The following is a 15,224-nucleotide window of genomic DNA, read 5'->3' as shown; positions in this document are numbered from 1 at the left end:
CACTGTCTTTGACTTGTACTAGAATTCCAACCATTTTCTAGGTAGGTTTAAAACCCTTCCAAGGTATTCTAATTCATACTTAATTTGTTCAAGGAGAGGCTCTCAGTGCAGAGCCCAAGGGTCCATGCCAAAGACACAAATCTCGCCAACAAAGAAAACAAAGTCTAAGCATCAATATTGTGTCTACTGACCAGCTGACACAGCCAGCTACAAAGTGGTCTTAACTGAGGTTTTCCAGATTTTTGAGTGCTACAATATATGAAAATGTCAATTTCATAGAGCACCTAGTCTTCCATTAAACAGGACATAATTGTTTTTTAAACATACATTTGCTAAATATAACTACAATATCACTCTGGAAAATAAGTACCCTAGATCTTATGTATTATTATGACAAACAATTGGATTTATCTCAGGTCAGACGATTCTTTCCAATTGTTCAAGACTTTAAAGTTTGTAAATTCAACAGATAAGTTAAATAGATTTTTGCCAAATCTCTAAACATTATATCTCTGGGACAGTACTTCAAATTCTCTCTTTCATACCTGTCAGTGGGGTCTTCAAATATTTTCTGCAGCCCAGAGGAGAGGCTTCCACTGACATTGGGACTGGAGTTATGCTCAGTGAAGCGTCTCAGTTGCTGTTGTATTGGTGTGGGATTAGTCAGAGACTTGGTGATATCAGCAAGAACACGAGGGAGAGGTCCCAGTTTTGCCACGGTCGCCTGTAGGAAGGAATTTTCACCCTAATTGGATAATAAGCATTGCGACATCCACCACAGATTGTTTTTGGGACCATGATGCCCATTGATGTAGGGGTGTAGGTTGGAGGGAAGGGTAGGTGTTTGCATGTGGGAGTGGCAGGTTCATAATGCATTGTTATGGAGCAGCGGAACCATGGCGTCGAGATGGATGGAGAAGGCGAAACAAGGTGCAGCAGACATCGAGGAAAGAAAGGAAATAGAAATTAGGATTATGCAAATAAAAATTAAAAGACATGCTCAAAACAACCAAAATATTGCCATTCCAACTAAAACAGGCATGCAAAGCAAACAAAATCTTTGGAAGGCTAGTAAATCAAGGTGGGGGTGGGTAGGGGAAGCGCCAAACACCTTCTAACCAAAAAGGACTTCAAGACCAGAAGGCTAGTGTGACAAAACTTCCAAAGAAAAGGGATTATGTAAGGAAAGAAATGCATGCCAACATACAGGAAGGTGTTGCATGCAGGGGTCTAAAACACTCCAGGACACACTATCCCATTTAATCTTGGGAACCCTGACCTATTACTGCCAACTAGGTTGGCATAAGCATGATCATTTTTTTAAAAAACAGAAAAATGAGGTAAACTCTCTCTACGAAGTATAATGTACTCCTGGTTCCCAGGACCAAACAGAGATTAAAAAGGAGAACGTGTGTTTACACAGCAAAGCCTGTTAAAAAGACCTTGACCCTGAATAAATCAGGCTGATTTCACAAAGTAACTATATCTGCATCTCACTGATACAGTTATTCAACAAAGAATAACTTTTAGTACTTGCTTTATCCATCTCGGTCATTTTTTATTTTGGGGAGTTCTTATTCTCATGGGGTCTTATGGGACCGCTCAACTGTTGGGCAGTTTTACATGGCTGCCTACGGGTCTTCTTCGCTTTTTCAACAACCAAAAGGCTCTTCAGCCCTGCTTAAACGCCACCTGGGGAACGTCTTTATGTGCTTTGCCTGCTCATACTCAAGGGGTTTACCCTCGGCACAGTTGCAACTTAAAGTATAGCTGGCATCTCTACAGGTGTAGGAGGGGTGCTCAAGAATACGGACGCTTATTATTTTACAATGCCTTCAGCAGCAGTGGACACCCTGCCATTTACATTTACCCCACTCAGGAAAGTGGTCTTTATTAATAGGTTTTACTCTCCCCCCCAATATTATTAGTACAATATTTTTAAGAATAATAGGAAAATGGAGGAAAACAAATTCTCATCACAGAAAAATAACTGTCTTCTGAAGTTATTCTAACATACCACCACACGTATTTATAAAGTACCTGTAGCAAACAAAAGAATCAGTAAATCATTATTGTGATAAATCTAGCCTAAGTCTGGTGAGACTATTTTCCACTACAAAACCTATTCCTCTCTGCAAAGTTCCATAAGGAAGAAAATGATTGGTAAACATCTAGTGATTAATATGAAGTTCTAATTAAAATTTAATAAAATTCTTAGCTTAGAAAATAAGTGATTAAAAATTATAACTGTTTTCTGTATTAATTTACATCTACAGAGAAAGGATCCCATGTAACTCTGTGGTACTAGTAGTTCTATTAAACCCTCTGACTTGTGTAACAACCACCAAAACACGTGAAGGGTAAAGCTAATTAAACATGATAGTCGCAGTACATTTTGAAGCTCACGCTTTGAAGCTAGAAACTGCTACCCGAGGCTTCACCTCATCCTACTGCACGCGAACAAGGCCACATACACCAACATTTGATACGACTTTCTCGGCAAGTTCTTACATATGCTCTACATACTGCATTTACTTATTTATTTACTTATAGAAATCTATACTCCGCTAATGCAGGTAATTATTTGAAAAAAATATGTAAGTAATTTCGTGACTTTCTGGAATTTCCTGGTTTGTAGGGTACATATTTCACTCAGAAATGACACCCATTTACTCTGAGACTTCTAGGACAAAGGTTGCTTTCGACTGCCAGAAAGGTGAGTGCTACTACCCGGCAGATGCTCTGCAGAATCCAGGCCCCTTCAGGTTCCCTATCTCCCATCTCCCATTACTATTTCAGCCTACTTTACCTTATCAAGTTGGGAAACTACTTCCCACAGTAAGGAATGCAAAACTGAAAGCTCCCGGCCCAGGTCAATGTAACCATCAAAGCCTGGGGTGTTTGAGATGGTGTCTGGATTAGAGATCTCCAAAAGAAAGCGCTTCATTCCACCCCACTCATGTTCTAAAAAATCATTCATGAATGCCATGTATTCTTCTTTGTTACCAAATCTAAAGCAGAGGGAGAGAAAATGAGAAAGAACATATTCAGGAAAAGAGAGGTGATCATTTTGAATTGACTGTCACATAGAGCCATAACATTTTTTTTATTTTGGGGAGGTGTCTAATATGTTCATTATCTGTGAGTGATTAAATGCTAATACATGATTTCTTAATATTAATAATATTAATACTCAAAAACTTTCAATAGCTTTCTGTTCTCTATTGTGTAAAGCTAAAACTCACTTTTCTTGTATTTAAAGCTCTCTGTAACATAACCTTCATTAACCTACCAAATGTTCATCAGTATAAACCTTCAATATTACTTGCTTCTTCCCAGTTTCCCAAATATATTACACTCTCTTCTCCAGGCCTTTGCTCGTGTTATTTACTTCTGCTAGAGAAGCACTTCCTCTCTTCTTTGCCTAATTAGATTCTAGTGATCTTCAGGGCCTAGCTTAAGCCCATAAAACTTGTTCCAAAATAAACCAGAAATAGTTTTTACCAAAATTAGCTCAAATATGGGTAAATACATATGTTTCTGCATTGGGTTACATATAGGGTATACAAAGTTAAAAGCAGTGCACTTCTAAAACGCCACTATTTAAACCAGAAAACAACCCGTCTCGCTGAAGTTCTAATTTTTTCCTTCAGTACGCTGATAATAGAATCTTGTCTTTAAGCTTCACTATTGAGTCTGTTGTGATGAATTCTGCCTGTGTGAAGTCCCGCTCAGTGATTTCTTAAAATTATTTTCTACAAATTATAAAAATTACACAAACTGAGAAAAATTTGAAAGCAATGATAAATGGAAAGAAAAAAGTGTGGGTGTACCCATTCCACCACCCGAATTTATCTGCTGTTTACATTTGCGCGCATTTCCACCAACTGCTTTCCAATGTCCTTTGAAAAAGTTTTAAATTTACCCAAAATTGAAAGGATATGCTTCATCTACATTAACCAAGTGTTAACATTTTGCCAAGTTTGCTTTCGCTCTCTCTTTATATACACATACATATACTTTTTTTTTCCTGAACCATTTTAAACTAAATTGCAGGCAACCTCTAAATACGTTAGCACCCATTTCTCCAGAATAAGGAATGCCTCTTACATAAACCAATGTCATTATAACACTAAAACTTTTAAAATTTAATTTCACCAACTGTCCCCAAATGGACTTTATTTATAGACTTTTTTCTAATTTGGGTCCAAATAAATTTAAGCAGTGCATCTAAGTCTCTTTCAATCTAAAACAGTCCCTCCATCTTTTCCAGTTTTCACGACATCAACTTGTTTGAAGGGGCCAGGCCAACTGTCTTAGACAATGTAACTATAGATTCGTACGATTATTCTTCCCAACTTGTTTATACTAAAGTTTTTGTGTTTTTATGCTGCTGGGATAATAGCATATGCACCATTTAATGTCCTGTCTTTTTTTTGTTTTGTTAAAGTTTTTAATAGCCATTTTCATTTAATATAATTATATCTTAATTTTTCATATTATTGGCTATTCTTTGCAAACATTGTTTATAGTGGTTGCAAATGTTCTTCTGAATGCATGTACCCTAGGTTCCTTAACCATTCCTCTATAAAATGAATATTTAAGTTGTTTCTAATTTTTTTGCTATTTATAATAACACAATGAAAATCTTATAACATAAGTGATGAGTATCCCCACCCCCCCCCAAATTTTAGATCTCATGTAATTTTTTAAACAATGTTTTTAAAAAAGTGGTTATGGTAGTGACACCTACTTGGCAAAGTTAGCCAGGTTCTGAATGACCTTGGCAATCAGAGTCAGAGTCCGAGACGTGCGGTCATCAGGATACTCCTGCATGAGGTTGAACAGGCTGGGAGACATGATGGCCGGGCACAGGAAACGCAGAAACAACGAGGCACTGATGAGCCGCTCACTGATGTCCTGCTTGCCGCGGTTCAGGCACTGCTGCTTCCAGGATGCAAACACTTCTTTCAACTCACGAGGGAAAACACTGGGGAAGGAAAGAAGATCAAAACCTCTAAATAACCCAAGGACGCACAATCGATCTCACTCTGGCCCAGCACACCTCCATTCCAGAGCCAGGCGATGAGGGCCTAGTGGGAAGAGCTCTGTTTGGTTCGAGACTGAGAGGTGGCAGAAAATTCACAGAAGCCCAGATGGAGACTAGAAACCCAAAGCTGTAAAACTCAGGAATTAGTATAAATTTAGTTTTCCAAAGTGGGAAAATGGCATAAGGCTCCTGACTACACCATCTGGTTTAATAAAGATCACCATAATCTCTCTAAAGATTGTTCATCAAAAATCTTCCAAAATCTCACCAACTACTAGAGTTGGAGCAATGACTGAAAACAATTAACACATGTTTAACAACAGTAAATATTTTAGAAACCCATTAGAGAATGCGGTGCTAATATTCCACATAAACATTGTATGTATGTATGTAGGTAGTTCAGAAATTCTTCTGCTTACAATGGAGAGTTAGATTTTAGGCAGGACTGTATTAGGGAAACTTTCAGTTTTCCCCCCTAAGCCCTTCCTTTGGCTGGGAAGTAACAGTTAACACTGTGATGCCTTTTATACAGAAAATGGAAGTTCCATACGTGCTGATGAAGCACGGACACCAGCTCACCAGTAAGAGTTGATGATCTTGCAGAAAGCCAGCTCGCAGCACATTTTCAGGTTGCTCTGATGGTCTATCAATTCACTAGATGAACATTTGCTGGGATCCACCTCACAGTTCTCATCTGACTCATACAGAGCTTTGATGAACTCCCCTGTTTGAAGAGAGATGGCAGGGAGTAGAACTATAAATAGTGTCTTCCTCAATAGAACAAAAGGACTTAGGATTTCTGTCCTAAAATGCATAATGAGAAATCTTTCCGAGACCTCACAGGGAGGATACAAAACAGTGCTCATGATGATTACTGCTCTGGAACCCGAGTTACCACTTCCCAAATATCATGCTTATTTTCTTTATCCTGGAAGTGAAAAACAGCAATCACTAACATCATCAGGATGGTATTTATAAAAGTAACAATGATTCTACTTTAAACAATGAAATAACTTTAAACCTTTCACCTGAAACCATAAATAAAGGAACATGAACTAATTATTTGTTGTAAGACCCCTCTACCAGGGTGAATAATGTTATTATCTTAGAAGAAAAAATAACCCACACTTGATTGACTAGCCCACCTAAGGTCTTAAGTGCTAATACTGGTATCACACATAGATTTGAGTAAGGGTGTCTAGATCTACCTCTCGTAATGGGGATAGTCATTCAATATAATCTGTACCTGTTTTTCCAAATACATTTAGCTTAGAAGCCCTGTTCATACATCCTACCCTCTATAGGAATATGCCCAATGTTCTCTGAAAGAACAAATCCTTACCTTACTTGTTTATCTGCCACCATACCTGCATATATTCTCCTGATCCATGTTTCACACTGTTTTTTGCTTATTTGTTCACATGTCTGTCTCATCTCTAAGATGAACACCTTCAGAGGTCAGGGAACAGGTTCTATTCATGTTCAGATCCCCAGCCTATCAAATAGCTCCCAAAGCGTTGCAGGTGCTCAATACATATTTATGAGAGCTGGAAGTATGTGTTCTTGGTTTTTTATAGGCCTTTAAGAAAGAGATTTTTCAAAGACCCTTTCAAATCTGCTTATATTACTTGAGTTTCAGGCAAGTTATAATAGATTTTATGAAAGTAAATAATGATTTCTAGAAAATTAAGTAGCAGCAGTAATATAAAGAGCATTTTCCTAGCAAAATGGTTAGTAATGAGGTAAATGAAAGCTTTTAAAAATACCTATGAGAAGAAGATGGGAAGTGGTTATGTGGAAGAAAAATGCCTGGAGAACAGAGAAGTAAAGGCTTTGGAGCCAGACAGATCTGAGGTCAAATCCTAGGCCAATCACTTAGTCTGTGGGGCCTTGAAAAGTCACTTAACTAGTCTAAGCTTCAGCTGCCATATTTGGAAAATAGCATGACTCTCCCCCTACAGAGCTGTGGTGAGAATATGAAATAAAGCATGAAAAAAAAAAGTGTCTAATATGGTGCCTGGCACCTTAGAGGGGCTCCATACAATAAGTATTGTTATGTGCAAATTAGGCAACTTTAAAATAATTTTTCATAAAGTAAAATGACTAACACTACTAAAAGGCTTCTAAAAATATTTACCAATTCTCAAAAGATTTGTATTCAACATGCTCTCAAAGTCTCCTATGCTATGTGTTTCTATACAAAGTATCTTATTTAAAGAGCACCTAAATTTAAAGCCAAGTCATTACTGTTAAATACTACATGTAAAAATTGGCCCACCTTTAGAGTCATATTATAAATATTCTATTTAGGGAATTCCTTAAGGTTACACTAGTTCTGGGGAAATAATACTAATATTAATAAATAATTTGTGAATTTTAAGAATATTTTTCTTTTATTCTCCAAGAAAAGAGACAAATAACTCAAGGGTCCAGAAGTAAATTATCTATAGTTGCAGCCTAATATGCTTTTCCCCGGTTATGGTATATTTACAATCCTCCAAAACAGAAAATTATTTTCACTTTTGAAACTATAACCTATGTCTGACAATATGGAAAGCACCACATTTGAAAGGTGAACCTTTTATAGGTGTGTACTCAGAAGCTGCTTACCCAACCAAAACCACTGAGGCAGATTCAACAATCCATTTACATTTGCTCTCTTGCCTTTGAAAGAAATCAGAGCCGAAGGGCGTGGGTGCTCACCTACATGGTCCAAATGGAAGTTTGTGCCCAGAATGTTCTGTGTTTTCCATGTAAATTGTCAACTCATTATTACCTAGCATCCAAATGTCACGTGCAGAAATAAGTTAAAGGTATTGAACATATTACTGCTAAAAAAGAATTTGTCTTTGTCACCAAGGATGTAAATCAGGCCTTTTTAGGGACCCTTTTCTACTTCTCACAGGCGGGTTATTTCCTATGTCACAGGACATCAGCATGCAATCTGATTTCAATCAGAAAGGTAAAGAGGGCCAATAGATGGAAGATTTAAGTTTAACCAAGGCAGAGCCTATGTAGTAAATAGTAATGCTTTAATCAAGAGAAATGAAGATTACATAATATACCTGGTAACTTTTAATTTTCTTTGAGAATTCTTTAAGTAGTCTGGAAATAGCATCATCCCCCCCCGCCCATGTATGAACTATACAGCACAACTTTAATTATTCAGAGTGCTCAGCTATACTTATTAATTTCTTTTTTTTTGATTTATTGAGATTTCACTGCAAAGTCTTTTTATTTTATTTATTGCTTATTCTGAAATCTTCAATTGTATTATTAGAGGCTCCTGCCATAACATAGCAAGTACAGTATCAGGTAGAATCAATTTCTTTAATTCTTTGAAAAAGTACATGATTTCTCTCTTTTTTGGTTATAGGATACCTCCCTGTACTGTAAGCTCCTTGAGGGCAAAATCTATCCACTCATTCAACATTATTTACGGTCTACTCTTGATAGTCATATGTGCTACTGAACACTTGAAATGAAGCCAGTACAAGCTGAAATGTGCAATAAATGTAAAATACACACTGAATTTCAAATAGTATAAAAAGGTAAAATAATTTTTACTCATTAATTTTTACACTGGTTACCTGTTAATATGTGGACATAATGCATTAAATAAAATGTTATTAAAATTAATTTCACCTGTGACTACTAGGGAATTCCAATTACTCACATGTAAGTCTATTATGTTTCTATAGGATAGAGCTGGTCTACATTCTGTGTGAAGTACAGGGATATGGAGATAGAAGTAATTGACTATGTTCTCCAAGGAACTCATGCCTGTTTTATCATGATGCACACCGAAATGCGCGGCACAATGCCTTACTTTAGTGGTTGATGCCTGCAATTCCAAGAGTGTGGCCGAGTCAGCAGGAACTACTGAGTGACCAAAAATCAGTTATTGTCAAAAATTCTGAAGGTCTTGAAGACAGAAACTGAGAGTTGTGGGAATTGGCAAGAGTTTCCTAGTTTTTGATGCATGATAATAAATGTTAACCTTTCAAGACAATACATTTATACCATGATATAAATACCCAACACAGTTAGGGAAACAGGCCACCCGCAGCAGTGACACCCACTAGTATTACTGTGTATCTCAGACATTGAGGGCCTTGGGGTAGCTGCATATGCTGATGGGCTTTCTCTTTCTGTGCAAATCGTAATAAAACCCATCTGCTGTTCCTCCACTGGTGAGTATGGCAGAGACTTCTTAAAGCCGAAATTCAAATAACACTCTAGTTGGCTAGGCCTAAAAACACCCAGTTCAGCTCAATTTATCTCAAAAGGATGAAATAAAATAAAAAGGGGAAGACAAGGACACGTTTTCCCTCTCCATACCCAACGCGTCATGAAGATACTGTTGTCCCACCAACTTGAGGTACTCCTCAATGGACTTGGTGGCAATGGTGTTCTCTCTGAAGATCAAGACATCATGTTCTCCACAGCGATCCACCTCAGACATCACCAAGTCCGTCAGGAAATCCTGGTAGAATAATGTTCAGTCAGGCAGAAAGCAACTGAATAAATAATATACATCAGAAGAGGCTGATGAGATAGCAAACATCCTGGGAATCCTGCTTTAAAGCTAAAGCTACCAGATTCATTTGAAAGAAAAAAGGTGAGTCAGGCTCAAATCTTAGGTGTCACCACCACTAAGTTTAAAATTCCTTCACAGAGTTTTCCACTGCACTTTGATAAAGACTGTAACTCTGAGTGCAGCCGGCAAGTCTCCGTATGCTCTAGTTTCTAGCCTCTTCTGGTGCCGCTCTCTTAGCATTCTGCGCCAGGCTCAAGGGCGTCCTTTACTGGTCCTTGACTACACCAAGCTTTGGTAACACACAGTGCCGTCTGTTCACCACAAACCTTGGTGCAAATGCTCTTCTCAGTTCTGCTTCACTCCCCCCATCATTCCCGCCCCAACTGTCATGGAGTTAATTCCTGGCATCTTTTTGGATCTTAGTTCACGCATCCTTTCCTCAGTGAAGCTTACTCGGACTAACACTGCTATGAACCCCATTAGTCAGATCTCCTTAATCCATAGTTCATAGCGCACTTCTTGGCATTTCTCACTGTAATCACACATTTTATTTCTGTAATTACTTGATTAATATCTATTTCCCCCAAAAGACTGTAAGCCCCATGAGGTCAAAGACAGTGTCGATTTTTGTTCATCTCTATATTTTTAAGCACTTAACAGTTTCTGTACACGTTAGGTATTCAATGTCTAACAGTTACAAATTCGTCCACAGTATCAATATGGAATTTCTTGAACTCAATACTTTAACTTATTTTCTAGGTAGTCTGTTTGCTACCCCTTCATCCCCAATCCACCCATGGAGAATGAAGGCATAATGAGAAATAAAATCCTTAAGAAATAGCTGCTTCATTTCTCAACAGTCTTAAAGAACACAATGTAAAATTCAATGATTATTGTTCAGTTTGAAATGTGTCAACATCAAATATTTTTAATGTTATGTATTCATTGGATATATCAAAGTCTCTAAAGCTCAAGAACAGGGAATATTCTGATTTACTTTAAAATTAAACTTTTTTTAAACATTAATGGGATTTACTCTGGAGCACCTTGAGGGTGTAAAAGAGTTGCAGATTTAGGAATCTCTATTAAAACTCTTAGGCTAAGGGGCAGGAGGAAACTTTTAGGAGTGACAGCAACATTCTGTATCTTGATTGTGCTGGTTCAGTGAGAATATCAATTGTCAAAAATCATTCCATTTCTCACTTTAAATGGGTATAGTTTACTGTATATAAATTACACCTCAATAAAGTTGTTTAAAAAATTCTACATTTATCCTGAATTTTGAGCTACTAAAAAGCAGAAAGAACATACCCTACAATTTCAATGACGACACTCAAATTTCAATGACAACTCACCCCAAATTATTGAGCTTTTTTAATGCCAGAAACCAGAAGATTATTATCAGTAACTCTAACTACAAAAATTATACTCAATAGGAAGGCAGTTAGATAAGGGACTAAATATTGAATATATCGGCATATTCTAATTTATATCAAGAAAGCTTAATAGCACTTTTGTAAACAAATTATTCTATCTGTGAACTCCTCTACATCTGAAATACAATTTTACCGTGGCCAATCTGTATATAATAGTGATTCAGCCTAATTAGGGGAATGTGGCTCATAGAAGTGGTAATTACTTTAGTTCAGGCTGATCCAAGACTATCATTCGCTTGTTGTTCTTCATACAATTAGCACATTTCCCTTTTTTTAATCTTCCTAAATTTTTACTTCTATCCAGAATGAAATAAGATTCACAGTATACCAATTATATAACATCTCTTGGTATTTTTATCCCAAATATAGATTTTAATCCCATGAGGATGCTTGTTAAATATCCAGCATGCTTCTGGAATCCCTCCTTCTGTGACCAGGGGATATGTCATCAGTTAATGTGAACTTAGACAAGATACAGTCAGGAGTAAAACTGCCACAGGACACACTCTAGGACTGAAGAAAAACAAGCCTGAATGCACTGTGGGATCACCTCGCCCGTGTTGCCATGTATTGTCAGACAATAGAGAACTAGCTGTGGTCTCCATCTTCAATGCAAATGAACCTTAAATAAAGATTTGTCGTCTCTCTGCCTTACTCCTTTCGTTTTTATAATCCCCATCTTTTCTGGATGTAAGAACTGCTTATGGGTTTCCTTCTTGGTTGTTTTTTTTTTTGACCATTAGCAGCAAGTGCTTCTCTAATTTGGATCTCCACAGTACATGCTGGTTTCTCCGTGAAAGGCAGGGAAGAGAATCTGGGTAACGTAACCCTCCTTTCCACTTACCTTGGCCCTGCCAGTACTCTGTAGAATGTGCACTAAGGCACAAGCCAGCTCCTCTTTGTTTCTCACACTGATTACTGGCTCAAGGACAGAACACAGCATGGTGTAGTTGCTGGTGACAAATTCTGCAAATTCTTTGTATTGCTCCATAGGCAGAATGGTGATAGTTTGGAAACGCGATTTAATCCGAATAGAAGGTCCTCCTGTCTTTCCTTTGTTGGGTGTGGGTGTGCTCACTGGATACCACTTTTCTACAAACTGGCGGCCAGTCACGCTGGCAGTGGGGATGTTGACGAGCCCTACGTAATTATTCTTGTCTTTCTTTTTCCTTTTTTCCACGTCTTTATAAATGTGAACCGTGATGCTATGAAGAGGTGGAAGGCTGTAGAATTCAAAATGTTCACCCCAGAAAATATTGTCCGCTTTGGTCTTGCTGGTTGTACGAGCAAAGAGGGTATCATCAAGGCACAGTTCACAGAAATATTTCTTTTTAGGGGCGAGGTCCTTGGCTTCAATGATCCATAAACGGAGAACATTTTCAGCTCGTCTGCAATTGTCCTATAAAGAAGCAACAAAGCTGAGTTTGAGAGCTGAAATCTGAGGAAGACAACATTTTCTTTTTAAAATAGGTGATGCTGCTTATGTGCTTTATTAGAGGTAATGAATAAATAATGAAAGGGATTGTTATCTTGTTGTTCAGGATAATAGGGAGCTGCAAACAAGAATGTACCAGAATCTTAGAGAGCCACATATGTTCTATTTTACTTCGGTTAAAAAATATCGTTCTGTAATATAAGTTCTCATTAGGCCGGTCTAGAGGCAACTGGGCTGATGTCCACAAATAAAAAAGAGGTAAGTAGTTAAGAAACGTGTGTTCTAGTCCCAGTTCTATCATGTACTGGCTTCTGATTTGGGCAAGTCACTTTACTTCTCTGAGTCTTCTTATCTACATTGGTAAAATCACGATAATATCCGCAGTAAAATTATTTTTGACATAAAATGGCATAATATGTATGAAATGGCAAATGTGTTTTAAAGGTTCTATAAAAAAAATAAGGTATTATCACTGCATTTATCTTCTATCAATTTACTACTTATAGAGTTATTCATTCTTTAGCCACTCAAAGCCACTATTACCTTATTTGGTTGAACTGTCCTGCGAAGGTTTTCCATCCACTTATCTCTTTCTGAAGCGGAGTTACAGCTGAAGCATTTACTTCCACTCAAGTAGGTGACCTTCGACATAAAGGTTAGAGAGAAATAAGGAAGAGAAAGCACAGGGCTTGAGGGCTCTAGTTTGCTAGCTGTATTATTTACAAGTTAAGGATGTGCCATGAACCCAAAGCACAGTACAGGAAACCAGCTTTGTGATTTCTACACCTACGTCTACATCCACTTTTTGCTTTGCACCCTTACTCATCTCCACGTGTGACAACAAAGGCCAGTGAGAATTCAGCCCAGGAACCTAAATCTGTTCAGAAAGATCAAAGTTTAAAACCTTTCAGGATACATCTTAAATTACCTGCAAATGAAAATGCTCAATTGTGTGACAGTTAAGAAAGAATAACTAAAAAGGGAGGAGTGTCTCTGAAATAGCTTATCCAATTTCTTGGGACTGCCTCTGAGGCATCGAGCTCTACCCCCCCCCTTCTCCGTCTTGGCTGGAACATCCCAAACGAGACCTTCACTGACCACCTGTTCCCCCACTTCTCTTTCCCCAGTTTCCTGTAATTGGAGGGGCCAAAAAAAAAAAAAAATCACTATCTGGACAGGAGAGCTGCATCAGCAGTCATCCTGCCAGCGTCAGAAGCAGAGGACCACCCAATCCCCTCACCCCTTGCCCAAGTTTAATAAAAACCTTCCACCCAGACCCCATCACCACGTCTCGTTCTCTGAGACTGCCCGCTCTCACTTCTCAAGTGCGTACTATCATGTTAATAAATTTACTGTGCTTTGCTAAATTTTTCTGTCATGCTCTTGAATTCCTTCTTATTCCATGACAAGGACCTGGATCAGGTTGAGGCCTCCCTCGGCCTCCCAGCGTCACCTTCATTATAATGTTATAAGATGGTACTAAATGAAATTGAAGAGAGTTACGAGTATTGGATCACTGTCTTTGGAAGTCATTTCTCCTCCACTAGGCAACCCACCTGTTGATTTCTAGTCTTTATGAGGTTAACCTGACCACAACTATCACTGCCCTTTAAAAATGGAACATGTGCCCAGCTGGGTGTGGCTCAGCAGTTTATCCTCGACCTAGGATCCAGGCGATTGGGGTTCGATTCCTGGGTTTCGGGCTTGATCCCCAGCAGGGGGTGTGTAGGAGGCAGCCGATCAATGACTCTCTCATCATTGATGTTTCTATCTCTCTCCCTCTCCTTTCCTCTCTCTGAAATCAATAAAGATATATTTGAAAAAAAGAAACAAAAAAAAAAGAAACATGTTACCTATATGCCTAGCACCTAACACTGGGCTTGGTATACAACCTGTTGAACTGAGTTTCAAAAATACAGAAAAGTTCAAGTGACTTATAAAAAGAACACTAACGAGTGACCTGTCCAAACTGCTAAGTGTGCTCACATATTAATGCAATCTCAGGTTATAATCTAGTAAATTAGATCAGATTATATATTCTGATCTAATATGGTAGCTACTAGCCACATATGACTAGTGAACACCTGAAATGAATGGAGCCAGTCCAAACTGAGATGTGCTATAAATGTAAAATTCACAGGAGATTTTGAAGACTTAGTACCCCCTCCCTCCCAAAAAAGAATGGAAAAAATATCTCATTGATAATTTTTATATTTGTGACATGCTGGAATGGTTAAGGGCAATTTGTTCATTTAAGACATCAGGCACCTGCAATGTGTCAGGGACTGGGCAAGGTGCAAGGGATTATAAAAATAAATAAGACATGGTCCCAGATCTTAAACTAGCCATGTCGTAGTTAAAAAGGTACATTTTGGTCAGTTTCCTCAGAGAATCACTAAAATTAGGGCTTAGACTTTCAGGAGAAAAATAATAAGGCAGTGTGTGATATCTTTGCCAATACTAAAATACTAAAATACTAATTTAATATTATTGTTAGTCTTGAGGCCTCTGCTGAGAATGTACTAAGAGCCCATTTATTTTGAAAGCAGATTAAGCCAAAAGAAATGAGAAGCCATCAGTAATAACTTTAATCACCAATATAGTTAGATTAGTAGTTTTCCAAACCTTTTCCCTGTAAGTAGGTAATTTCTAATAACTGAAAACCAGTGAAGATGATCGAATCATCAATACCCTAGTAATGAAATCACAGAATTATTGGATAGAAAATGTGCTTGTGGTTCAACTACTCTTCCTTCTTTCTAT

At 37.9% G+C, this 15,224-nt stretch overlaps 1 protein-coding gene across 2 annotated transcripts in view; it reads right to left on the bottom strand.

Moving 5' to 3' along the window:
• RASAL2 (RAS protein activator like 2) overlaps positions 1-15,224 on the bottom strand; it is a 212,989-nt gene that overhangs the window by 14,897 nt on the left and 182,868 nt on the right. For both annotated transcript variants that reach the window (XM_087827943.1, XM_016205041.2), the window contains exons 7-13: positions 13,005-13,103; positions 11,871-12,425; positions 9,392-9,536; positions 5,630-5,774; positions 4,754-4,990; positions 2,810-3,011; positions 546-724 (exon numbers count right to left, since the gene is read on the bottom strand). In XM_087827943.1, coding sequence (XP_087684069.1) covers positions 546-724; positions 2,810-3,011; positions 4,754-4,990; positions 5,630-5,774; positions 9,392-9,536; positions 11,871-12,425; positions 13,005-13,103 — 1,562 coding nt within the window. The remainder of the gene's footprint in view (positions 1-545; positions 725-2,809; positions 3,012-4,753; positions 4,991-5,629; positions 5,775-9,391; positions 9,537-11,870; positions 12,426-13,004; positions 13,104-15,224) is intronic.

The sequence above is a fragment of the Miniopterus natalensis genome, chromosome 19 (genome assembly GCF_054644295.1).
Source record: "Miniopterus natalensis isolate mMinNat1 chromosome 19, mMinNat1.hap1, whole genome shotgun sequence".
NCBI lineage: Eukaryota > Metazoa > Chordata > Mammalia > Chiroptera > Miniopteridae > Miniopterus > Miniopterus natalensis.
The sequence above is the reverse complement of the archived record's forward strand: the minus strand, read 5'-3'. Positions and strand labels throughout refer to the sequence as shown.